Below are 25,295 nucleotides of genomic sequence, written 5' to 3'. Positions count from 1 at the left end.
TTGAGGTTTTTGTTTGTTTAATAAAAGCTTGCAAGGCACATGTTTCAACTGAATTGCAACATCTACAGCAAAGCAGATCAAAATTTGTAAAACTTTCCCACAACCCTTTCAGGGAGTTAAACCTGTGATCTGGTTGAAAACCAAGCCAGGGTTGTCTGCACAAGTCTGGTGTAATTATGCCCTATTGTCCCACTAAGGGATATCACTGGAACTTATTATTTTTCACAGAAGCTGGAGATTAGACAGTATTTTTGCTAGTCCATGGCTGGATAAGAAATTAATTCACTTTCTAAGATATTATTCTTACAGTCACTAATTTTAATTATGCCTTTTTACAGGAGCAACCACAATGTTCTCCCAAACAAAAGGCTCCTTCTGTTACTTAAGGCTGCTCTGCCAATGGTGCTGCAATATAATTTTCTCTAATATAAAAAGCAAGGTAAAAATCTTAAATGATTCTCCTAAAGCAGAATCAATTGAAGTATCAAGAATACATCTTACAAACTATGACAAAATTAATAACAGTAACTATGTCACAATTCAAATAAAATTCAACTAATTCATTTAAACATGTATAAAGGCCAATGTGCTACAAGACAGTTTTGCTTAGATGCGTGGGCGGCCTCATTTGTGGTTTCCTTAATATGTGTGCTCTACATGTATGTGTTCAAACTATGTTCTACATGGTAACACACACAACATTGTAGTAAAACACAACAGGCAGCCAAGGACACTTGAATGTTACATCTCAGCATGGCAGTTCAAGGCATGAAGCCAGAAGTTCTGCAACTTCATCTACCCAAGCACAGGCGTAACCCTGAAGTTTGCACCTGGAATGCCTTATTGCTGATATGAAGTGATATTCATGAATCACTAACTTCAAGAGATTAAATGACCAACACACAGACACGTAATTCCTTGACAGGGGTTCAAACAAACCTAAACTGAAAAAGGAATTGTAAACTTACTTCCAAATATTACATCTATATCCACACATACAGAGGGGGTTCCTGCAGGCCTGCCATAGCTCAAGTTAATACACAAGCTTGTGTTGGTTGGTATATGGTAATTGAGCAGTCTGAAACAGCCCAGTGCAGTAAAACATGCACTTGTGCACAAGCAAATACATGCAGCCTGCACTCCAGCAGACACACAGGTACACACTATCCCCAACATGATGCCTGTATGCCCAGAAGGGATATTTACTTGTAACTCAGTTATATGGATAAATGTTTCTCTCAGTGACAACACCCCATACATTTGATGGATTTATCTGAATGTTGGTTTCAAATAAAATGCATAATTTAACATTCTGTCAAGACTCACATTCCTAAAAATATAACTGAAAGTAAAAAACAGATTACAGACAAATTAGCTTTTACAACAATAAAGCTTTTTTCTTTTAAATCACTCCAAAAGTGATAACAAGTTTTAAAAAATCTCAGCACTACATGTCAGTGTAAAATAAGCAAGTGTATCTGCACAGAGCAGAGAAGAATCATGCACATACAACAACATGCTGCAGTTCCTAGTAACTTCAGAGTTAAAATCTCCCATTTGCAGTAAGGATTGTTTTGCAGCTTCCACTTGCAGAATGGTTTGCTGATTTTTGCCAGATCCTTTATTAAAGACATCTGGGCTCCAAAGAATCATTCCCACATACCTGATAGACTGGTCTCTGGGCCAGGTGTTACATTAATTTGTAACTGCAGGTAACTCCTATGGGGTGAGCAACTTCTTCCAAAACTTATTCCTGGCTTTTTGTCCAGTTACCTCTACATTAAGCAAAGCTACTGTTACCTTTTATTGGAGTTTCCATTCTCAACACTGGGTTTAGGCCCAGAGTTGTAATTAAAACATCATTCATTTTCTTGAAAGTCTATCAGCCAGCAACAAACAGGATGAACAGATAATTTGTTAAGAAAAGGAGTTGTAGAGGCAAAGGGCATATAACAAATTTTAGAGAGAAGCAAAACTGCCAAATTTTCAAAGATCTGTGTATTTGCATAATTGATATAAAAATAGCTATGAACACCTGTACCATTATTTATTAATGGTGGTGATTATAGTGTTTTAAATGACAGTTATGGCACTATCTTAACATAGCTATTGCATAATAAGTTGAATGAAATGAGTATCACCCATCTGCCCACACACACACACACGTACCAGCACACACAGAGGTGGTGAAACTGAAGTGCAGAAGTCTCGGTAGCAAACCTGGCTGTCCTGCTACACTTGCCTGAAAACAAGTGTGGCATACTGTGATATACTGGCCCATTCTGGTGGCTGCCAAGAAAGACACACTTATGCATACACACATAAACACTTAAGTGTGGAGAAATGCTGAAGACAAGTTCTTTCCAAACTGAAGATCTGAGCTTGTCAGCTCCTATTGCTAGGTCTAATTCCTAGCATTTCCACCAACATGCCTCTGTAGACAACAGAGACAACAATGTAGAGATCAGTGCCTTAATCTATGGAAGTGTTGTTTAAGTAAAATCTTCCTTATTTGATTTATAAAAACTATATAGCTACACATAAGATGTATAAATGTGTGTTTGAGAAACACAGAAATGTTTACCATGGAAGACAGGAAGAATTAAAACAAAATAAAAAGAAACCCCAAACAAAAAATCCAAACACTTACTTGAAAAGACTTGGGATAGTGATTGCTTTCTTGCTAAAAAATAAAAGCTATATGACTTAAACAAGCTCTTTAAATAATTTTTCTGTATTTACTGAAGTCTACGCATATCAACACTCTAACACTAAAATTAGAAATCTCATTTACATGAAGATTAAGATGATTTCTAATGGGAAGAAAAATGTAAAAACACGGAAGACTGTAGCACATTGTAGAGACTGTAAAACTGATAAATGTTCCCGTTTCCTTCAAGGATGGCATAAGTGTCAGCTGATCTGCAGATCAAAGAATTTCAGTTTGGTAAAGTTGTCAGTACACTGCATGTGTGCACATCTATCTGCAAAAAATAGACTTCCTTGCTCAAAAGGAACTTTTCCAACTGAAATTCATTCACAATCAATCCTCAGAAAGAAGCTTGCATGCTTTTTCAGGACTGGAAGGATATCACAGTGTTGATTCTATATACAAAGTAGGATCTATTCCAGTATACTCGAGTGAAATAATTCACATATGGAGAATAGTTCATTTTGATTTCATGACAAAATCGTCCATATTTTGAGTAGGCATAGTTGTCACCTTCCTCACAAACCACCTGTCAGAAAAAAAAAAAAAAAGGACCTAATTACAGTACTGAAGTGATTACAGAATGTAATTCTGTACATTTAATTAACTTTTGTATTCTGTAAATTTCATTTATGATAGACATTTAATTTCCACATTGTACAGTTCCAATAAACTGAAAACACGTTCCCCTGTAATTTGTTTAACCACCTAAAAAAGCCTTTGTGAATTAATCCCTTTGTCAAGGTAGCAGACCTTAAAACCAGTGTACTTCATTCATATTATAAAGAACAACAGCAGTGGAAATTATGCACATGCCCCGTTTACCCAGTAGTTGAAACCTGATCTGCACAGGACATACCAGTATGAAGGAAACTAAAATCTCCATCACCTTTCCCAGGCCAACTAAGTCTGACATACCTAATAAAGACTAAAGATACACACACACACATCTCCCTACAAATTCCAACCAAGTGACTTGGAAGCAAACTACTTTCTAGGATCTACTGTCTGACATCCCTGAAGAAATCCCTTCATTATTCCTTCTGATGCACAAATTTACATGGTTTTAAAAAAACATGGTAGGACAAACTCATGAGGAAAAATCCACCAGTGGCTTCCAAACACAAAGACAATTGCCTTGAGCTACAGTCCTTCAGCAACAGACTGCTGGAAAACATTTGTCCTTCCCTATCAGTAAACCTATGCTCTCAGCCAGTGTCAGAAACAAGATATTGGACTAGGACTACAGGATGTAGCACAAGCTATAAAGTAGTACTTATCTTCTTAAACACAGCAATTCAAAACACATCCACAGACCTGTCAACACACTGTCTGTCTACTGTCTCACCTACTTTGGGAGTAAGTAAATGCTGCATTGCAGTCTCCAAATATGTATTCACTAGCTTCCACTACTTTGGAGTACCTTGATAATCTACCAATACAACTTAAAAAAATTTTGTTAACAAGCAAACTGAGAGATTTGTTTAAAGCTTCCTGAGACAATACACTTTATTAACTTTACAGAACAAATGATGTCAGTTTTCTGAAAAATACCCAAATATACCCAAACCAACCACTCCCCCCAAAACAACAACAAAAAACACAAAAAGGATTATCAAGCTTATGTGTGAGAGAGAAGCATTCAGGAAGCATGGAGAAGAGAGATGCAGGAGTATTGAGGGCATGGAATCCTGAAATTGTGGTTAATTGCTCCAGTGGAGATCCTAAGTATGAAGAGGAAACAGGAACTTACTCATGCAAACACAGATCTGAGAAGAAACTGAGAGGTAACATGCAGATTAACAATCATGGAGGTTATTCAGACATGCACACTTAGTTATGGTACAGTATATTGGATATATCCTGGAATAATCACAGCATACATGATTTCAGCAGCAAGACTAGGAAAGAAGTAGTAAGATTTCAGCAATGGCAAGGAAGTTAATAGAAATATGGAGACAATATCCTTCATGGATAAAGTAGTCATGAAACCTAGAAATGAAACTGACACAAGCTGTAGATTTCTGGGGAAATATAGAGTTATCCCCTAAAAACATACCACTCCTATATTGCTGAGAGGTGACTCCCTCTTTCCTATTGACCTGAGAATAAGCAATGAAACTCTAAGTGAGTTTAAGGCCACTCCCTGCCTTTCTAAAACCAAAATTTTTGCTGGATTTCCAAGAAGCCAATGAACAAGTGACAGTGAGATCACTTTATAAACCCCACCTTACTCCCTACTTAAGCAGCAAGAGCAGCACTGCCAACATCCAAAGAGACAGAACATGTCAATGACTGAAGCAGCATTCATGGTTCAGTTTATTCAACCAATCCTTCTAGCAGATGTGGTTTAAACTATCTGTTGGTATGCTGACCTATTCGCAAGGCTGAACTGAAAAGACTTGCATCCTCATCAGAACCAACCAGTCTGTGCTGAACTAAATGGGAGGCTGGTCCTCATCCCAGCCAGAGTTTCAGAAGAACTCAGTTTATCCATTTTAGAATTTCATCTTCAAAGCTAGTAAAAAATGCCTTCTGAGGCAGGAATTCACTGCTTTTGTAACAACCTATTCAGATGTCAGTCTTGATAATTTCTATATAGTTAAATGGTACTTAATGATTGTCAGAAAAGCAGCACAGCTAGATACTCAAGTGTTAGGAGGGATTGGAGCAGTTAATAGTATTAGGTAAGATGACAAATTTAAGAAACAGACAATCCAAAACTTAACTGATCACTTTTAAAACCTGAGTTTTTGTCTACATGTCAATTACAATAAGAAAAATAAGACCAGCATTATAAGATTTATTTTCAATTTAATTATTGATGCATTCAAACATTTCTTTTTTTCTCACCAATACTTACATGACCATTAGCAATATCCAACAGATCTTTAACTCTACATCCTCTTACAGGTCCCACTTCATTGCAAATTGAATCTTCAATAACCAGAAAGTTGGCTTTGTAAGATGTGAGTATCTTATAAATATCTTCTGCTGATCTCTTGGAATAGATTTGATAAATCTATAAATTAAGAAAACATGTTCATGCAATGCAAAAATTAGTGATACCTTAAATACTGGGACACACATACCACCCAACAATGACCTATCTGCAATGATAAAAAAGTTTGGTTTTGAAATCTCCAGTGAGGCAATGGCCAGTAGAATGGGAAGTATTTGTCTCTGATGACAACAAGTTCTCATCTTACATACTCCAAGTGGCCTGAAAAGTCCTCAGAAATAATATTCTGATATTTGTTTCTGTGCAGAGTGAAGCACTGATAATATACTTGATAATCCCTTCCATGTCCACTGGACTTCTATGTCTTCCTCCCTTCTAATACATTTAATTTTTTTACATTACATTTGGGTGAAGAGGAAGACAGTTGCTGTGAGATGCCACATTTATGGAACTGGATACTCACATTCTCATTTCTTTTCAGAAGATCATCATCATTATACAAAGGCAGGCTCGACACCATCCATCCTGTACAGAGCTTAATCACACCCATGAGCTGTGGGCTGCCTGCAAACACTGCAGCCACAGGAGCCTGGCGTCTGCAAAAGCAACACCAACACGCACTCTGAGTACTGGATGCACTCATCAAAACAACTTTATACGCTGTGGCATCTGTTAGGGTGCTGCAGAATGAACTGGAGTAGGTGAAGGTATCACTGGGGTCTCATTGCAGTTGGTGATGGTGTTGCTGTGCCAGTACTTTCCTTGGCAGGGAAAGCACAGACCTGCAGCAATCAGTTTGAAAGGAGGGGTTCCTGCTGGGGCAAGGGCTGATGGTTGTTCTCCCCTCCTTGCAAACCACAGAGCACCATTCAGAGTGGTGCTGGAATGGATCCAAGTCCTGCTTTTCTGAATGGTTGCCAACTCATGACAAAACAAGCTTGGGAGAGGGGGTAGGTAGAAGGAGAAACATCATGATGTTATCTTGTAAGGGAATGATTTGTGACTGTTGTAACTTGATCTCTATTATGTATTTCATATGTAAGCTCTGATCATGTATTTCATCATCTATAAGAAAATAATGTCAGCACACAGAATAATGTCCACAGTAATCATGTTTTTGGGTTTGGTATATTTTTTTTACTATTTGTATTTCTGTATTAGTGAAAGAAAACCGTCATTGTCACACTATATTACAGACTTTGGCAACTTCTGTAGAGAAAATTCAAATTCATATTATCAGAGAGAAGACTTTGAGAAAATATACTGTAGTAAGGACATTGAATTAAAATTTCAATGTGGACAGCTAAGTATATCCATAAGAAAAAAAAAATCTTTATTTTCTTTAAAAGTAAGAACAGCTGCTACAGATAAGGGTAGTCAAATTGCTCGTAGCTGAGTGAATCTCAATGAAATTCACCATGATTAATTACGTACTTGAAGTATATGCAGACTAACATAAAAGCCATTAGGTACTTGGCATTATTCCACTTGCTGCCTTGAAGAGCTACAGCAGTGACAAACAACATACACTACTACAACAGCAAGAAGAAATTGGCTGCAACACTAATTACCAGCCTTGCCTTTTGTGAAGACAAACAGGTTGACATTAAAGACTACATAAATACAGAAAGCAATATTCTAAAAAAATACAGTTAAAACTAAGTTATCTGAACACAAGGGATCTAATTTTCAGAAAAGCATATAATGACATAGCTTGAAGTCCAATTGAATGAGGCAGAATGCAATTCTGAAATCTTTGGTGGTAAGGAAAATAAATCAGTGAAAATGACTTGGTATTAGCTGTGTACATGTTCAGTATGAGCTGTATAACATAGCTCCATAGCTGCTGTGGTCAGAGGGAAAGTCTGAATAACACATGTATCCTGACAGAAGTGTCTAAATCCTTACATTCAGGCAGTTCATTTTATTGGCTCAGGCACATAGCATTTCAGGGTTTTTGTCCACCGCTGGCATTACAATCTACATGAATCCTGTAATCTAATGCAATGTTAAAAAGATCTAAGATCTCCACCTCTGTTTGGAAACTGGGTCTGCAATGACATTAAACACGACTTGCTTGTGTGTTCCAGGATCTTCTCTTGTAATCCATGATAAACTCCTGTTTCTTTTATGGAAACAATACCAAACTTAAAATATAAAACTTCTTCCCCCATGCATCATCGAATAAATACCAAGGGAAAACCCAGCTTGACAGAGCTAGCTCTACAAACTGCTGAGCTAAAAATACCGTTACAAAAAGCAGTAAAATAGAAATGTTGGACTTCATGCTTACTTTATCCATGTCATAAGTTCTACTGTATCAGGATCATAGAATTCTTGCAGTTCTGTAAGCTCTGTCATTATTCTAGGGAAAAACTGATGGAAATGTTTTTGGTTACTTAGAGTTAAAAAATTATCCATAGAGCATCTCATTACATTAAGGCCTTAAGTGACACAACAGAAATGGTTTCAACAGTTTTCCCCCTGACTGGTACTTTTGCTTGAATGTTTTGCAAAACTCAGCTTACATTTACTTACCTGACAGCAGGAGATCCTCTCCAAAATAAGTATGTTAAACAGAAGTTCTCATCTCTCTATTTCATTAGAATACTTATAATTTAAAATAAATAAATAAGTAGCAGCAACAACATTCATCAACATCAAAACCATAGTTCAGGTGGCCATATGCAAATGTCTACAAATAAGGGCACTGAACCAAGAAGATGATAAATCTCTCATGGTAAACGTGCTTGAGCAGGAAGGATTGGACTATTGTGACTTGATGGAAAGGTGTTATGCAAGCAAGACAGGAGAGAAGAAATTTCCTAGAAGACCCTGGTAACGTGCCCAGACTTGCTTCTGACTTCAATCACTGCAGTGAAGAAGAGCACATTACGTTGTGTGAAGTGGGATATCTCAGTTTAGGCTCTTGAAAAACATTTTGGGAAAAGGAGGGATTCTCTGAGATAGAATGCCATCTCTTTCAAACCAGGCCATCTTGCAACCCTGCATCATGGCTTCCCTACCCTGTCAGGTTTGAGGTCCTTCTTTATTAAGATGGGACATTTTGTAAGTCCTTGAGCCATTTGGTGCATTTATCTGAAAAAGCCATGGCTGGAAACTGGCCAGCCTTGAGGGGCTGGAACAGGTACATGTACATGCTGTTGTAAATGCTAAGTGAAAGCTACTGGATGTCAGCTCTTTTGGAAAAGAATCAAGTTTACAGGTTCTGCCAGATTAAAGAGACAACTTACTTTGGGACAGCCACAGTGGACACCCAGTTACAAGTGGGAGCCTGCTTTTAACTGAGGACTTTCCACCCCCATCAGCTGGACAACTCAGCTGTCAAGTGCCAGCAGTCTACAAGCAGCATAAGAGAAACTGCCATAGGTTTGTGTCAGGGACAAACAGCACTGCTGTTACACATACACTGGAACTGTTCCCAGAAGAGAACGATGGAAAGAGGAACTGCTACTGCCACTCCAAGGAGAACCTGCTTCACTTATCAATCACAGCACCTGGAAAAACCTAATCAGAGGAGGGACTATGCCAGACACAGTCAGAAGGCAGCCAAGCAAAAAGATGCTGAGCTATAAGTCAGCCTTTTATAGCCACGGTAACAGATCAGGAGTCTCAAGGCATTTTTGCTGCTCTGTTACTTCTAATCAACATTCCCAACCTCAGGGATAAGTTATGAGCCTGGAGAGCAAACTGTTCACCACTCCTTAAAAGCAGAAGCTGGATCAGCAATGGATGAAGCCCTCTAGAGTCTAAAACCCCACACTGCTTTCATTAAAACAATCTGGAAAGGAATTGCTTTGTTAATAACTAAATTAATTTCCTCTATTGTAATAGATTTCATAACTCTTTTAAACAACTCTAGCTTTTTTTACAGACAGTATCTATTGCTCCATCAAAAACGTGTAAAAAGTCAGGCTACAATAGAAAATTTGGTTGCAATGTAAGATAGATGTTACAAAATCCATTAAAATACTGTTGGGCAAGACCAGCTTCTATATATGAATTTTCAGACTATCCAAACTATTTTAAAGCTGTGCCAGTATAGCAGAGGATTACACTTCATGAGATGTTTCACATATATTTTGCACTCACAGGAGCTCAGAAAATAATTTCCAAATACTCTACCCCCAGTCTGTCTGTGACTTGCAATAAAGAACTAAGTATTCATTTTAAACATGGAAACATCTGTGTCTTTTCTTCCCTGTATTGTAATAGGTACACACCTCGACACAATGGTCTGCACAAAGAATTTAACTCCATTATAATTTGATGGGAGCTTTTCAGTTTATTTGCATATGGCCTCCTGTAATTTTACTTCATCTAACTTTACTCCTTTTCACTAAAACTAAGATTGAGGCAACATAGTTTTAAATATACTGAGTTATCATTTGGAAGTTGAGTCAGTTTATACATCCAAAGCTTAACAGCTGAATATAATAAAGTCTTCATTTCAATTTAATTACAATAAGCGATCGTTAAAAAATTAAATTGTCAAATACCTTATACCAAAAAAAGTGAAGTTTTTTTTTAAAATTAAACATATTTTCAATGAATGACAGCTTCAATTTCATCAGATATATTTAATTTCACTGAATACATTTCATTATATTTGCTCATCATTTTGACTCATAATGTGCCTACATAAAAAGAAAGCTCCACAAAGGTACTTTTCTTACCTCTTTCCACAAGCTGAATCCAATTATAGTGGGAACTGCCATACTCAGAATAAGAGCCTACAAAGTACATGTCAGAGAAAATGGATTATGCACCATTCTCCAGCATTGAGGTGTCTGTTGATTCTGCTCATACAGTGAGCAATATTTATGCCTGAAACCTTAAGAGTGACAGTAGGTGAAACTTTGTGGTTTTCTACCAGGCAAAAAACTTCCATGCCTAATTTAGCATGGAAGGCTTCATGTGACTCATAAAAACTTTACCATAAATTTTAGGGACAGTTAATTACTACTCAAGTAACAATGATTCCATGTGCACATGACACAGGCAACAGAAGAAGGTAAACACCTTACATTCAAATGCTACAAGAAAGGAAAAAACTAGGCATTTCAAACGTCTGATCTTGTTCAGATTAGCATTATTGATATGCAAGACACAGAAACCCATCTCTCAGCATACCATCATTCTAGCTGATAGAATTTTTGCTTTGCAAGAAGGAGAAAATAGCTTCTATGGTACAGAAAACATTTGGTAAGGAATGCACACAAGGCATTCCTTTGGTATTAAGCTACTAACACATCTACTGTATTAATAGTAAAAAAGCAGGTCCACATCACAGAAAACATGACATACATACAAGAATGTGCTTACCATGTGCCTGAACATATTGTTACTCCTTGACTGAAAGGACACAGTCAATGTTTCTGATATAGCACTGTATGGTATTTCCACAGGAAACATAATGAACCTCTAAGCATAATATATTTATTCCTATAAGCCTCTTGAATTTAGGGTAAGCAATACCCTATCCCTATTTTATTAATAAAACCAATGCACAAAGCTGCTAAAATCACACAAAGCAACTCTTGTCATATTGAGAATAAAGCTAGGGCTGGAAGTAGGGGAGTTGTTTGCCCTGTAATAAGCTTATCTTCAGTCACACTTCTCTATATGAATATATACATGAACTAATCTTATACAAAACAATTCAACTTACCATTTCTTATGAAGCAGTTTTACTCTTAGCAGTTAAATTCACCTTACTACACCATTTTAAGACCCATTTCTCAGTGAAACAAAGCTTATGCCTTCCCTGTGCATCAGTACTCTTTCTCCTGCATTCCTCCTAAAAATGCACGACCTTCTTAACCAATCCCAACTAGATATGGAAGAAAGATTGAGGTCTCAAATATTTGCTAAAAGAAATTGGGAAGAGTGAAAGGGAGATGAAGACAGCTGTGCTTTTTATGATAAAAGACTGTAGTGTGAATGCAACTTTATCACCAGGTACCCGAGAACAAGTGATCCTAAGAAGAAAAGACAGAAAAAGCAGACCATATGCAATCCACTGCTCACAGAACAACCTGCTGTTTTCATGAGTTCTTTCATGGGTCTTAGGTACTTCTTGTCTGCGAAGCTATATACTTCCTAGCTGGATTTTCCAAGACTTTGGTAACAGCAACTCACCAGCAGTATTGGGTGCACAGCTTTCAGTCGAAGCCACTTGAAAAGCGTCATCCAAAGTTCAGGAGAACACACACCAAATGCAGCAAGCATACAAACATAAGGTGTCCATAGATATTTCATTCTGAAAAACACTGCAATAACTTAGTTGGGACCCTGTGTATGCTTCTGTACTCAAGCTACTATAAAACATTCAGATCTTTTTCTTATGTCAAACAAAGTCTGGATGTTCAAACAATCTGAGGTCAACTTTGATGGTACTGGAGGGTAAACCAAGGAAATCTCTAGCAGAAGAGCTGGCAGCTGATTATCTGCTGAGAGATGGAGGAGAAAGATCCAAGGTAAAAGATGACAAAATCCTTCATAGAGTTCAGGGGAGGATGAAAGAAAAACAAAGAGAATGGTAAACTCACTTGGCTGATTTTCCAGCCAAGAAGGAATAAAAAGCAGCTAATCAGCTAAGCTGTACAGATAATGTTCTATTAGGGACTTCCAGAAGAAAGGAAAGGAAAATATTTAATTAACTCTTAACGGCAGACTAGTTAACTTAGAAAAACTACAGGACAAGACAACAGTCTGCTCACTTTAAGCAACATTTGTGAATATTTAGATTTTAGGATGAGGAGCCTAATAAAAACACAACCTGACATCTTCAAGCTGATTAAGCTGAGAAACAAGATTAGAACAACAACATCTTCCAAACATCAGCTTCTCCAGCTTTAAGGACTAACACAATACTTTTGAAATTGGTTCTGCTACTGCTTTAATGTGTCAAGCAAAAGTATATTTTGTGGTAGCCTACACACAAGAAGATGGATAAGAAATCTTCCATGTCCCAATATTCCAGCACTATTCTGTTCATCAAAACACTACACACATTCTTGCTAAAAATAATTGCAGCACAGTTCTACACTTATATACCATAAAGAAAGTTATTAAAATATGATTCAATTAATGTCTTGGATCTTGGCTGCATTAAGGCTTGGAAGTTAAAGAGACCAAGCACAAGTGTTCATATAACCATATGCAACTTATAATGAAAATTATCTTGGACTACTCCTAAGTAGCATCACTAAATGTCAACATTATTTCTGAAAAAGGGTGATTTTAAAGGGGTAAACAGTGCATCATGTCCAGTAAGGAACTCTGTTACTTTCAAAAGAGATACATCAAAATCAGACTTACCCTTCCAAACACATCGCTAGACAACCAAGCAAAATTGTGTGAATTACATGATAAACTATTTCTGGCCTCTCTCCAATTCGACCATCCTCAAGTTTAACTGTCTCTTTCAGTGGTTCACCACTGCAGTTGGAGAAAATGAGATATCACTTAATTCAGATATTATCCCAGGAAAAGGTGCCAATAAAAATACCTTTGAGTCAGCAGTGCACTGAGATAATTCCATATCATAACATATAATATTGCTGCACTGTTTACTTGCTTTTTGTACTTGATCAATGACCTATCAGTACCCACTGTCCCTTGATTTAGATTGTAACCTCTCTGGAGCAATGGCTGTCAATAATACAATGGGATCACTGCTTATGACCACAAATCTTACTTTAAGGTAATCCAGCACCAAGAGACAGTCTAATTTAAGAGCATGTACACTCTACAAACACTTAGACAAATCATGCTGAATATGCATTTTAAGTTCCTTCATACCATTAGCATGGTAAAGAATTATGGAATCTGTAGGATGATAATTGTGTATGGAACATGTGTACAACAAAAACAACAGAAGTAGCTTTTAGTCACATTATTATAAATTCTAATTATATATAATAAATAAAAATCATAGCCAAAATCTTGCAGTGGAAGGTTTTCTACTAACATAGCAAGGCACAGAATCGATAACAATTCCTTCTACCATTATGTGATTTCTGTTTACATTTTTATAATAAGCTTCCTTATGAAAATTAGAAAAAATATTTTGAGATTATTAAATTATTAAAAAAAAAGAGAGAGGAAAAGGTTTCTTTTAAGATTTCTTTTAAAAAGGTGTTGGACATAATGTAGTCACTGCTCATTACAAAGTAATAAATAGTTATTTCAACCACTAGCAAACAATAAGAAATTTGCTCCATTGTTCTGAATATCCTATCACACATTCAACCTGACAAACATTTTCATTTACAGCAGCATAATCTTTATCTGTTAGAAGCCTTCATCCTTGAAATAAATCTATTGATTTTTGCTGCAGACAAGTGCGAAATTTGTTCCAGTATCTGAGAAGTTTCACCATTCATCTTCTACCAGGAAGAGATAATTTCCTAACCACTGAGTTTCCAAGACAAGTTATGCTAGGATCTACATTGTTGGTATTCTTAGTCTTTTTACAAAGAGAGTTCCACTACCCCTTCTCTTGAGGGAACTGTGAATTATTGTGAAACTAAAACTAATTGAGTCAGTTTTACTTTAGTTCTGTTCCAAGCAGCAAAGGCTAGTGGACTTTATCAAAGTAAACAAGTGTTTTTAAAAAACAACACTGAAGCATCAGAAATCCAAAGCCCTCTCAGCTCCACCCATCTCACCTTTCTCAACATGTAAACTTGGAAAAAAACCAAAAACCCCAAATCCAAAACAGAAAATCAAGTTCTAGGAGAATTACACATAAAATCTTGTAATCTTTCTCTGTCAGTGGGAAGACATAAACACATCAGTAAACATTAGCCAGAGCTCAGCAGGAATTGCACCTGCAGGGAAACAAACCAATGACAACTCCCTGTCCTGACAGGAGGGATGCTCCTGAACCTCCTCACTAAAGGACTTTTCTTTAGGAGGCTCTGGTGGGCCTTCCCACTGGTGCTCACACCCTGACAAGTTCAATAGTAAAACAAACTTTGGAGTGACAGACCATTCCCTGAGGCATCCAGGAACCTCTTATTTTTAACTTATTTTTCACATAAACAAGTTACTCACCAAATTCTCCTGAAAATGACCTGAGTTACAGAAAAAAGGCAGATAATTAATACTAAAATATAAAAAGGCAACAGTGACGACTGTGTTAGTCGCAAAAAAAAGTCTTGGGAGGGTGCCTGAAGAGATTCTTGACAAAGGAGCCAATTCATTGTAAAATTCCTAGTAAGGCAAAAATATTCAATTAAAAACAGTAATAATATCCCATAGATTAGGAAAAAAGCCAACAATCCAGCACAAAACAATTGCAGTTTAACCTATTCATGTCATAGGAAATGACTTGAAATTAATCTTTGATGTTACCTTTTTATCTGCTTTACAAATACTCTTCAAGGTAACTGTCAAAAGTCTATCTTCCCAAAAAGTATCTGTGATCTGAAGAGACCAGACTACAAATCCTTTATATCTCAAAAGCCCAACCTCCCACGTAACTCCATTATGGGGACCAAAAGAATCTTGTTGTCACGGTGGATTAAGATTTCAGAGATATTGATGCAAGAAGGTATGCTTGTCCTCATTCCAAATAAGGAGATGAAGAAAGGAAAGTGGTCATCTGAGATCACAAAGAAGCCTGAGACACTGCCAGGAATAAAATCCTTAATGTTGAAATTCTAGTTCTGTAGCTGAAGCCAATTTATCATTCTTCTTTCTCAGTTAGCAAGGAGGAAGGTGATACACTCTGCTCAGAAGCACTGTCAGTGTGTCTTGTCAGCTGGAACTGGTGCAGCATGTGGTGCCTGTGAATGCATCCTTGTCTTACTTTGTTTTGCTTCCCTCCCTCTTTCATTTTCTCCCAAGGGAAGACTAGAGGACAGAACCACTTTCAATTAGACAGAATCAGTTTAAAGATTAACAGCTGGGCATGTCCAAATTGGCCTTAAAAGACTGATCTTGAAGCTCTTGTGCTGCAAATCATAACTCCAATACACAGTTACACAGCGTTCCAGGCGTAAAGGCACCCAGTTTGTCTCAATCTCTGGCTTCATTGCAGAGTCTGACAGTCTGATAAGTGATATTTAGCAAGGCCCAGGGGGAAAAAGAGGGAAATCCATTAATGCCTGGGAGCTGAATAAACTGAAATCCTGACCAGGAGTCCTTTCTTTTCTACAAAACACTTAAGAATGAGTATGTGTGTGTGATAAACAATGCATTGTAAAAAACATCTGTCTTCCAAAAGTTCCCCAACAGTTTCAGTTGGGTGTGATGCCATTTTCCACTTGTTCCCCTGAAAGGCTGTGAAGTAGTTTTTTGTAAGAGAGATGCAGTTCTTCAGAGAGAGTTCCAATTCCTGCACAGAATTGCAAGTCTTGGCTTGGGTCCAGGAGTGTGTCAGTCCTTACTAACACTCCACTGGAAGTTTTCCAGAAAATCTGTTGCCATGACGTCTTCTTGCAGTCCAACATCCAACTCTTTTACAGATACTAATGTTTTTTTTAGAATCACAATTCCCTCTGACTTTTAAGATGTCCCTTGTCCTAATTTCTTCCAAAACATACAGGGAATATTGGGGGTACCCACAAGCCAAGCCTCTTTTGAGATAGTATCAATAGTTCATGACTCTTTCCAGAGCCTTTTTTTCCAGGCTATAAAAAGCTCATACTGCCACCTTTACCCTATTATCTTTGCTTTCAAGTCTTATTAGAAACACTAAACAGGATACAGAAAGTTTTCACTCTTCAACATCACAAAAGAACAAAAATCCATGAAATGCTTTCACCCTAAGGCATGAAAAATACTGAAGTACTTCAGAAACCTCAAAACCCTAAGTAAATGCTGTATGTGCATATTTTTTTATTTCAATCTTAAAACCAGACAACAAATAACTAAACTATTTCCCTAGCTCCTCTATAAAACTCTCACAAGCCACTGTAATGTTACACTTCTCAGAGCAGTTTCAAAAGTTTTGATATCTTGGGAGGTGTAAAGAGTTTAAATAAACTTACTTAGTTGTGTTTAAGCCAAGTTTTACTTCAATGAACTTCAGCAAATGCTCATTTTCTTTATGAGGAATGAACATCTGAAAATTAGTTTAGCAGAGAAAAATCACACAAAATGCTGGAAGCAGTTTTCACATAGTCATTCAGATTACAAAATGTCAGGTAACAATCAACTATTCAAGACTTAGTTAAAACTAACAAAATGGATTAAGTGTGCTAGTGAAGGTACTGGTATAGCATTGTAAATCTTCAATAAATCTACATTTAGGGTTTCCTTGAGAATATTATTCCCTTATTCCACTCCCATACCACACCAGGAGGGCAAGTGAAAAGCTGCCAATAAGTTGTCAAAAGACTACTGAGCAGTGTAAAAGGATCATGAAAAACAGACCCAGACTTACTCCCAAGCAATCCTAAGAGTGCTGCACTTGGCTCCACTAGAAAATAGGACAGCAGCTGAGCAGAAGTCATGAGCATTTGTAATCTTCACACAGACTGTCTGAGTTGCCTAAAGTTCTGCAACTTACTCATAACTGTAATTTAACACATATTTTTCAAGGTTGGATTTTATTTTCCTGGAGATACAGCAAGGCTAGCCATTCTGAATGGCACAGGAAAATAATTACATGTGAGCATTCTTTCAAGCCTTCTAGGGTTCAGTAGTTTCTTTACTTTTAAGTTAATACTGTTAATTAACACAACCATGGTGAGTTTGAGGCATAGAAGAAAAACACAATAATATGTGTAAAAGGCCAGCAAGAGGGAATTCCTAATCAAAGTACAAGACCAGGCTAAAATCCCACTGTGTAATCTCAACTCCTAATTGACTCCTACACAAAGGGAAAGCCTCTGTTCCCATGTTCTACTTGAAATGTAAAGGAAAATTAATATCTACCCTAAGACCACTCATACTTGCTCCTGGCTATTGTGTCACCATGCACAAGAATATTGTTTTAATATTCAGACTAGTCTGTAGAGGTCATTCAAGTTATAACAAATCCCACATTTATAAAACAGATAAAGTGTCTTTTAAAGAGTATTTCTATACTGTTTCAACCCAGAAGACCAAAACCCCAACATAACGAAGCTGTTTGAATTGCTACATACTAATTACGAATTAAGCTATGAACTGTCATATCAATAAGATAAGCAACATTTTAAAAGATTTTTTCAAGATGTATCTGCAACTTTTAATTTAGATTCTGAAATTAAAATCACTTTTTTAGAGGAATCTTACCTTTAATAAGAAGTTTAGTGTCACTGCTACTGTAAGTACCAAATAAATATACATTATTTTCAGCAATCTTGACACAAATGTGCTTTTTTTCATATTCATCTGCAAAAAATATTTAAAGAATGCTGTATAATTTTTAGAGTTCTGTTTAAATTTTAAAACTACACTCAGGGTTAGAAGAAAGTCTACTTACCTGAAGGGATTTGGAGAGCATTAAAGCTACCACAAGACTCAGTAATGGTGATACTAGTAAGGCTGAATTTTCAAACTGCAGAAGGTATCCCACGATGACAGAAAAAAGGTAGATTCTGTACACCTCGTGCACCTGTTGAAGAAAAAAAATAAACAATAAAATAAAACTAGGATATAAATCCTAGTTTTTAGACCAGTAGATAGCTCACTTCCTCTGTTAATCAGGGGATTAATGGATTTCAATCCTTCAACTCATGAATCTAGCAGGGTACCATTTGGCTCTGGAAAGCATTGCACATGAAAATTATCCTGGTCAGCCTCGCTATCTAATGGACAATTACTTCAAAAGAATTCTGTAAAAATGTCAGAAACAGACCAGGTCTCCCCATTCAGTAACATCCCCCTGTGATGCAGCATGAAGCAGTAACTACAAGGCACAAGTAGGAACACACAGTTTGTGACAGAGCTCACATGTAAACAGGTGCTTTCTTGCCCTCAAAATAACTTGTTCATTAATCTGTCTCAGGAATGAATAATGACTGTTATCTATACTTGCTGTTATTTACTACTTGAAAAGCAGATGTTATAAACCTTGATGCTTGATTCTTCAGATTTTTACCAAAACACCCATTTTCTCCCTTATACACTCTGCTTTGAACTACAATAGATCAAACATTTCCCACTGTTTAGGAACAGAATAAAAAGAAACTGAAAGAAGAGGTGGAGAATTAGAATTGCATGCAGTTTGATATCTAACAAAATCAAAAGGCATGCATGTACAAAGAAGCATATATACAACTGCAGCAGGCAGAATAAAAACACCTTGTTGCAACATTTCTAAGAACCATTTTGCAGAATAAATTTAAATACTTTCTTGTATTCAAAAATCAATTTGCCTTCAACATCTGTCTAGTCTATCTATTGCTAAAGCAGTGCAGGACAGGCCACTGAGGGTGAAAATGAGCCCTTTAACTGCACAGAGCCAACAAAGCCCTTTGTTGGTCTGCCCACCCTGCTGTGAATAGGAGAAAGAAAAGAGGCAGCTAGCCCAAAACAGAGGAATATCATTCATCACTCTTTTAGCTCTCCAAGGATGTTTCAGGCCTCAGAAGCTTTGTTTAGCTTCTATCCCAAAAACAGCACTCCAAAAGAGACTCAGTTTAAAGTTATTTTATTCTTCTGATGGGCATCACATGCATTTCAGCTGGGCCCAGGCTGCAAGACACTAATCTCTCAGCCTTGTGCCCTCTGGAGCTCCTGAGGAGTATGCATGGCAGACACCTCAAAGGCTGCTTGTAAGTCCCCAACTGTCAGTAGGCTGAAAAGTTCCAATACCTTCTCTGTCTGTGCTAGGGCAAAGCTGTCTAGTAGGAAAAGAGAAACAGCCTGGACAAACAGGAGATAATGACTGTATTCCCACATCATCATGAAGGTATATGTTGAGGCATTCACCAAAAGATAACAAAACTTCTAGAAGGAAAAAAGAAAAGAAAAAGCATTAATTTTGTACCCATGCATGTCTGTCACCAAGTAACTGAAAGGTCATTAAAACATAAACTACAGAAATTAATTATTGTTCTGAGAAATAATTAAAATACTGACTTCAGACGTGCTTAACTTTCATATGGAGAAAGTAATTACTGAAATATTCAAAAACATTTCAAGCCAATCAGAAGAAATATTTTTAAGACAGAGTCAGGGTAAGAAAGTAACAACCATCTTCTTCAAGAAAAACAGTTTACATGAGAAAAATTCTGCCTAGGTTTATTCAAAACCAAGCAGCACAGGGCCCATTAACACACTGTTCTCTCTGAACCTTCCTGGGGGCATAACAAGGTAGGGCACAAGTTGTGTAGCAAAAACTGCACATGCCTAGGCGAAATCCAACTGGCTCTTTTGAAAAGAAGAAACAAAACTTCTACTGTTTTCTGCCCAGAAGGGCAACAATAACAGAAGTAACTAACCTAGAGTACAGTTTTATCCACAGCTCTTTATTAAGAAACTAATTTTGCTTTACCTCAGCAGAACAGTTTAGGTTCTTTTTTAAATAACCTGTGAGAGCTGCTACTTGACATGCAAAATACGGCAAAGCCCAATTTTCTCTTGATGGTATGGAATAATCAATTCTTGTTGTGTCTGTCCTAGAATAAAGTACAAAGAAACAGAAATATTAATATATTTGTTGTACAAAAATAGGAAAGCCTAAATGCCACTCCTAGTTGTAAATGTGGCCTTTGCAAGCAAACTTTTCCTGATTTTGCTGCAAAGTAACACTGACACAATTTTGCTGCTGATACAGTTCACAAATTTATTAACAGCATGGAAGGCCCAATCTTTACTCATCCATTTAGCAGTTTTCATGTCAACTGGCATTTATAGGACTGAAGCCAAAAAGCATCTGCCTTGAGCTTTTTCTGACCTGCAATGAAAATCAGCTCACAGCTGAGAGAAAAGATTCCTTCCAGTTCTCATACATTATGTTTTAAACAAGTGATTTAGGTAGTTGAGCACAACATACTTAGGATACAAACTGGTGCTCCCTCACAGCAACAGCAGCAAATATTTTGTCTACAGAGAAAAATTCTGCCCAGCAAAACAAGAGATTAAAGATGGATGGGGAGCATGCAGGGTTTTCTCATGGAATGACTTGACAGTATCCACACAATTAGAGGTGCAGGTGAAAGTTTTTAAAAGTGCTAAAGTGACTCAGAAACACAAGCTACACTTTCAAATGTGATCAAAGGTATCAGTCTCACAGGTACATAGTCTGCTTTGTGTCTACTATGCCTTTAAAAAGGAGCCTCAAGCTCCTTTATCATTTAGGTATTTAAAAGCATTACCTTTCATTTTTTCATCTGAAGCCTCTTATAGAGGCATATTTGGAGCTTTTTTAACTACTAAACCTTTCGTTTTGTTGACACTGTAATCTTATTCACTGCTGAAAAAAATTACAGATTTATTCACCATTTTTCCTATTTTCGACTGTTCACACCAGCTTGATGACCAGTATTTTCAGCTCCTAATCACAGATTCTGTCATGACGACTTCACACTCCTGGAAGATGCTTCCCAACAGTTCAACTTTAAAGGTGTATCTCTAACATTTTGCTCTATAGTTCTTTTATTTCAAGTGCTCTCAGGTTCACAGAAAGCCCCAGAGTTGCACGGTGACAAACCAAGAGCATGAACATACGTTTTCATTGCCCAAATGAGGCTCCCTATTATTGTGGTGCTTCACAGGGGGAAGGGGAATTCCAAGGGAATTGTTTTAAAATAAAAAAAAAAGTCTTGATATTAAGATCATCTAAGAAAATTCCATTTTGCAGAAAAACCCGCACAAAAAGAAGACTTAAAAAAAAAATCAAATAATCTTGACCAAAAAAATGGTCTTGATAATTTCTTTCTATGCTACCACACAACTGCCACAACCTTTAGAGCTGGCCAGAGAGCGCAGCTCTGTTTTACAGCTGTTTTCAACATTTGTCTTCATTCTTCATCAGCACAAAACCAAACCTTCTGAGGAATATTTTTTAAAAATGAAATTGTGTGTGAATACTCCTGTATTCACACACATATATAAAGTCAGTTCAACTGGTAATGTGGATGATTTGGACAACGGGAGGCCTTTCCATTAAAAAAAAAATCATCATAAGAATCAATTAAGCTCTTGGAAATGTTTTCTGTTCACCACAAGATTCTGCTCTCACAGTGAGAACACAAAGCTTAATAGAAGCATTTAAATCCACTAATTAAAATCACTTCAATCCACTAATATTTTAAAATTCCTTATTGACAAACTAGATTGTATAAAGATGTTTTTCTTACCTGTTAATAATGAACCATGCTACAGTCAGCATTCCTGCCAGCCAAGTCCCACTCATAACCCAACTGGTTACAAACAATGCAGTCACATAAATTCCCTGCAGTCCAAAAACTATACCAATGTAGAAATACACTGGTTCAATAACTTCCTGAAATTACAAATAAAAACGAAGAGACATAGTGGCAGCTGAAGCTGGAAATTATTACTATTTACAATTTGTCACTGCTAACAATGTGCTAGGTGCTTTACAAACAGGTAAGAGACGCCTCCTTTTTTAGAAAAGTACTGGGCATGCTTTTATTTGGGGCTCAAATAAAACATGGGGAAGAACAAAGCAGTGTGAATTAAGTGCACACTTCAGGACTCAGCTTGCCAGTGCCACGATTTTTGAATTTGCTTTAGCTTGAACACTCTACATGTCAGATTTAATAATCTATGCTGCAGTGGGATATAAAGTTCAGAGGACTACTAGGAGAAGATAAAAAAGGGAAGAACTTGAAGAAGTAAAGATGTGGCAAAAATGGTTCCAAAATAAGTAAATAATAAAAAAGGAAAGATAATGAGAGAGGACACAAGTACACAGCATAAGCAGAACAAAGCCTGAGTAAAGTGGAAACTGACAAAAGGTTAATCTACAGAAGTGTTTTTCCCTATGAGAATGGGCAGACAGGTACCACTATAACAGACTTCTGTACTCCAAAGGAGTTAACTAACTCTCCTGTTTTTAATGGATAGCACAGATACTCCTGACATTTCTAAGCAGTCTGTAGAAGTAAAGAATGACAGAAAAAGTTACTGCTTAGTGTTAAACCCCAAAAATGCCAGAGACTGATCAGAATTGAGGAGAATCTGGACGTGGTGAGAGCCTTAGCTCAATTCATTCAACAAAAAATGTATGTATTAGTTGGGTATAGCACAGAAAGTCTCATACACACACACACACAGGGAAATGCAAGTACACACATACACACAACCAAAATGCAGGTACAGAAAATAGGATAAATGCACATACTTCGCTACCAGATGCTTGATATAAAACACTGGCAATCAACTCTGGGTACAAAGTCATTTGCTGGACAGCATTTATGGTCTTCAGTGATATTGTCTTATTGTTGTGTGTCAATTCATAAACACCTACAGACAAAAAAAAAAAAAATATTCCTGGAATCACTTACTACTGCTGTTCCTAAAAGAGACTGAAGTGTATTCAAAGGCAGGGAGAATAAGATTTGATCATTAAAGCCACTGACTGATTCACCACACCAAGTTTAAAAGGAAGGAGAAACTTCCGTGTTAGATGTCATTCCACTTACTGATCTAGCTAGAAAGTTATTACCCTTTTGTTATCTAGTCTTTAAACAGAAGGCCCAAAATTTATCATCTGAAGCACAGTCTTTTCAGTAACACACTGATTCAGTCCTGGAACTACATGCCTATAGATCACCTTCACAGGAAGATCTTAAGGAGTGAGACAGATCTAACAGGGATGAGCAGGATGTATTAAACCTGTCTCCAGAAGGACATCAGACATGACGGCCTCATCACCCCTTTCAGCTCCGCGTTTCTGAGATGTCTAAGAACCCTTCGCCAAACACAACGTGCCTTTCTATGGGGTTAAGATGGAATTGAAACTGCCATACTTAAGGATCATTCCAAGATCATTCCAAAATGTTATAAATAAAGAAAAGACTTGTTAATACTTAGAACAACAGAGGGAAGAGCAAAAACAACCCAAATCAAGATATAGAGGAGACCAAAAGCCTCAAAAACAATGCAACAGTCAAACCAGACAACTGTTTCCAGCTCTGAGCATATCTTGGTGTATGGTGTGCAGTTGGTTCCCTGTAGGCCAAACCAGCTCTTTCAGGACTTAAAACTGGGTTCAGCACAGCTGTAATACTCTCTTGAAGATGGGATGCCTTGTAATACCTTGTAGACATGACTCTACCTTTTGCAGAGCTGGCGTCCCTGAATAAGGCATGCAGTCCATCCACTCACAGCATGGGCAATATCCCCAGAGGGTATGAGGCACTGAGTGTACCAAAGAGCTCAGATATTGCTGATGTGCTACATTTCAGCTGGGAAACTATTCAACCAATAACACACTAACCACAAAGTTTAGTTTTACTGGCTTCAGTGAGGTTTCACAAAGGGACTGAACTAATTCAGTGGCTGACCACTGCAAGATAGGGCAGTTCATCCTCCTCTCTCCTGAGTTCCAGCCCCATGCTAGTGCAGTGCATTCTGAACTCCCTGAACAAGCATGGAAGTGCTCCTTCTTCCTTCACTGCTTTAGTTTCCTTTTGGTTCAGGGACCCAGGGTCACAGAGCGCCAGAGCCAGTGCAGGGTAAAGAGCAGGAGCACAAAGGAAGATCATTGTCACCCAGTCTGTTCTCCTTCCTGCCCCTTTCTGTCCCCACCACTCAGTGCTCATCAGCATCTATTTATTCATCACAGCTGACAAGATTAAAAACTTCTGGCAGGGACAGGATGGAGCAGATCAGCTTGTGACAGAAACTGTTCTGTCTTTTGACAGAGGATGGAAAACAGTAATTTTCATCCCTCATTCCCAAATTCAACATAAATTATATTTACATGGCAGGAAAATCCACTATTGTGACACAGGCAAACCCAATGATAACTTTGATACAGAGCATAATAAGAGTAATATTAACCCTATCCTAGAGTATTGATTAAAGGCAATCTGCTGGAATACAGGGTAGTTAAATACTGTTTTTGAAAAGGCACTGAAAAATTAGGACAGTGTGTGGTTTTGAATTAATATGACCAATATACCTACATAAGAGAATAAAATTAGTCTCCACAGTCTGCAGGAGTTTTTTACTGTCTTCAAAGTGAACAGCACTTTTCAAAGCTAATAAAACAAATGAATTTTGTACCTCTTTCAAAGGAAGGAGCCTTTAGCAGTTCTTTATAGAACGAGTAATAAATGGCACTGTCACCCTGAAATGTAATTTCTCGTTCAAGTTCCTAGAAAAAAAAAATATTAATCGCCTGAAATCTCTTTCCTGAGAAGACAATGTATTTTCAGATAGACCAGTTTTGCAACACAGTACATGGTTATGACTTCATTGTACATCTTCAAAATATTCCACAAAACATTAATCTTCACAGCATTTCTATCAGGTACATAATGCTCTCTGTAACTTAGCAAACATGCTTGGAATCAGAGCAACTCAAATCCACACTGTAAGTCAGCAAAAAAATCCACAGGAACTTTTCATATTCATAAACCCGAATTTCATTTGACTTTCTATACTTCACTTAATAATGGAGTTCTTAAGAAAACAAAACCAAACCAACCAACCATAAAACACAAAAAAAAAAAAAAAAAA

The 25,295-nt window shown here is 37.2% G+C and overlaps 1 protein-coding gene across 4 annotated transcripts in view; it reads right to left on the bottom strand.

Moving 5' to 3' along the window:
* Positions 1–25,295, bottom strand: part of DPY19L4 (dpy-19 like 4) — a 35,197-nt gene continuing 9,902 nt past the window's right edge. For 3 of the 4 annotated variants that reach the window (XM_041412535.1, XM_041412537.1, XM_041412536.1), the window contains exons 4-19: positions 24,840–24,930; positions 22,951–23,072; positions 21,941–22,086; positions 20,134–20,257; positions 19,452–19,586; positions 18,118–18,249; positions 17,928–18,026; positions 16,697–16,770; positions 14,757–14,915; positions 13,017–13,136; positions 11,835–11,955; positions 10,370–10,426; positions 7,966–8,048; positions 6,136–6,268; positions 5,574–5,732; positions 1–3,239 (exon numbers count right to left, since the gene is read on the bottom strand). In XM_041412535.1, coding sequence (XP_041268469.1) covers positions 3,075–3,239; positions 5,574–5,732; positions 6,136–6,268; positions 7,966–8,048; positions 10,370–10,426; positions 11,835–11,955; positions 13,017–13,136; positions 14,757–14,915; positions 16,697–16,770; positions 17,928–18,026; positions 18,118–18,249; positions 19,452–19,586; positions 20,134–20,257; positions 21,941–22,086; positions 22,951–23,072; positions 24,840–24,930 — 1,920 coding nt within the window. In that variant the 3' untranslated portion in view covers positions 1–3,074. The remainder of the gene's footprint in view (positions 3,240–5,573; positions 5,733–6,135; positions 6,269–7,965; positions 8,049–10,369; positions 10,427–11,834; positions 11,956–13,016; positions 13,137–14,756; positions 14,916–16,696; positions 16,771–17,927; positions 18,027–18,117; positions 18,250–19,451; positions 19,587–20,133; positions 20,258–21,940; positions 22,087–22,950; positions 23,073–24,839; positions 24,931–25,295) is intronic. The other variant, XM_041412538.1, reaches the window with a different exon arrangement.

Source organism: Onychostruthus taczanowskii, unplaced genomic scaffold (assembly GCF_017590055.1).
Source record: "Onychostruthus taczanowskii isolate IOZ18803 unplaced genomic scaffold, ASM1759005v1 scaffold4, whole genome shotgun sequence".
NCBI lineage: Eukaryota > Metazoa > Chordata > Aves > Passeriformes > Passeridae > Onychostruthus > Onychostruthus taczanowskii.
Note: the sequence above shows the minus strand (reverse complement) of the source record. Positions and strands in the feature narration are given on the sequence as shown.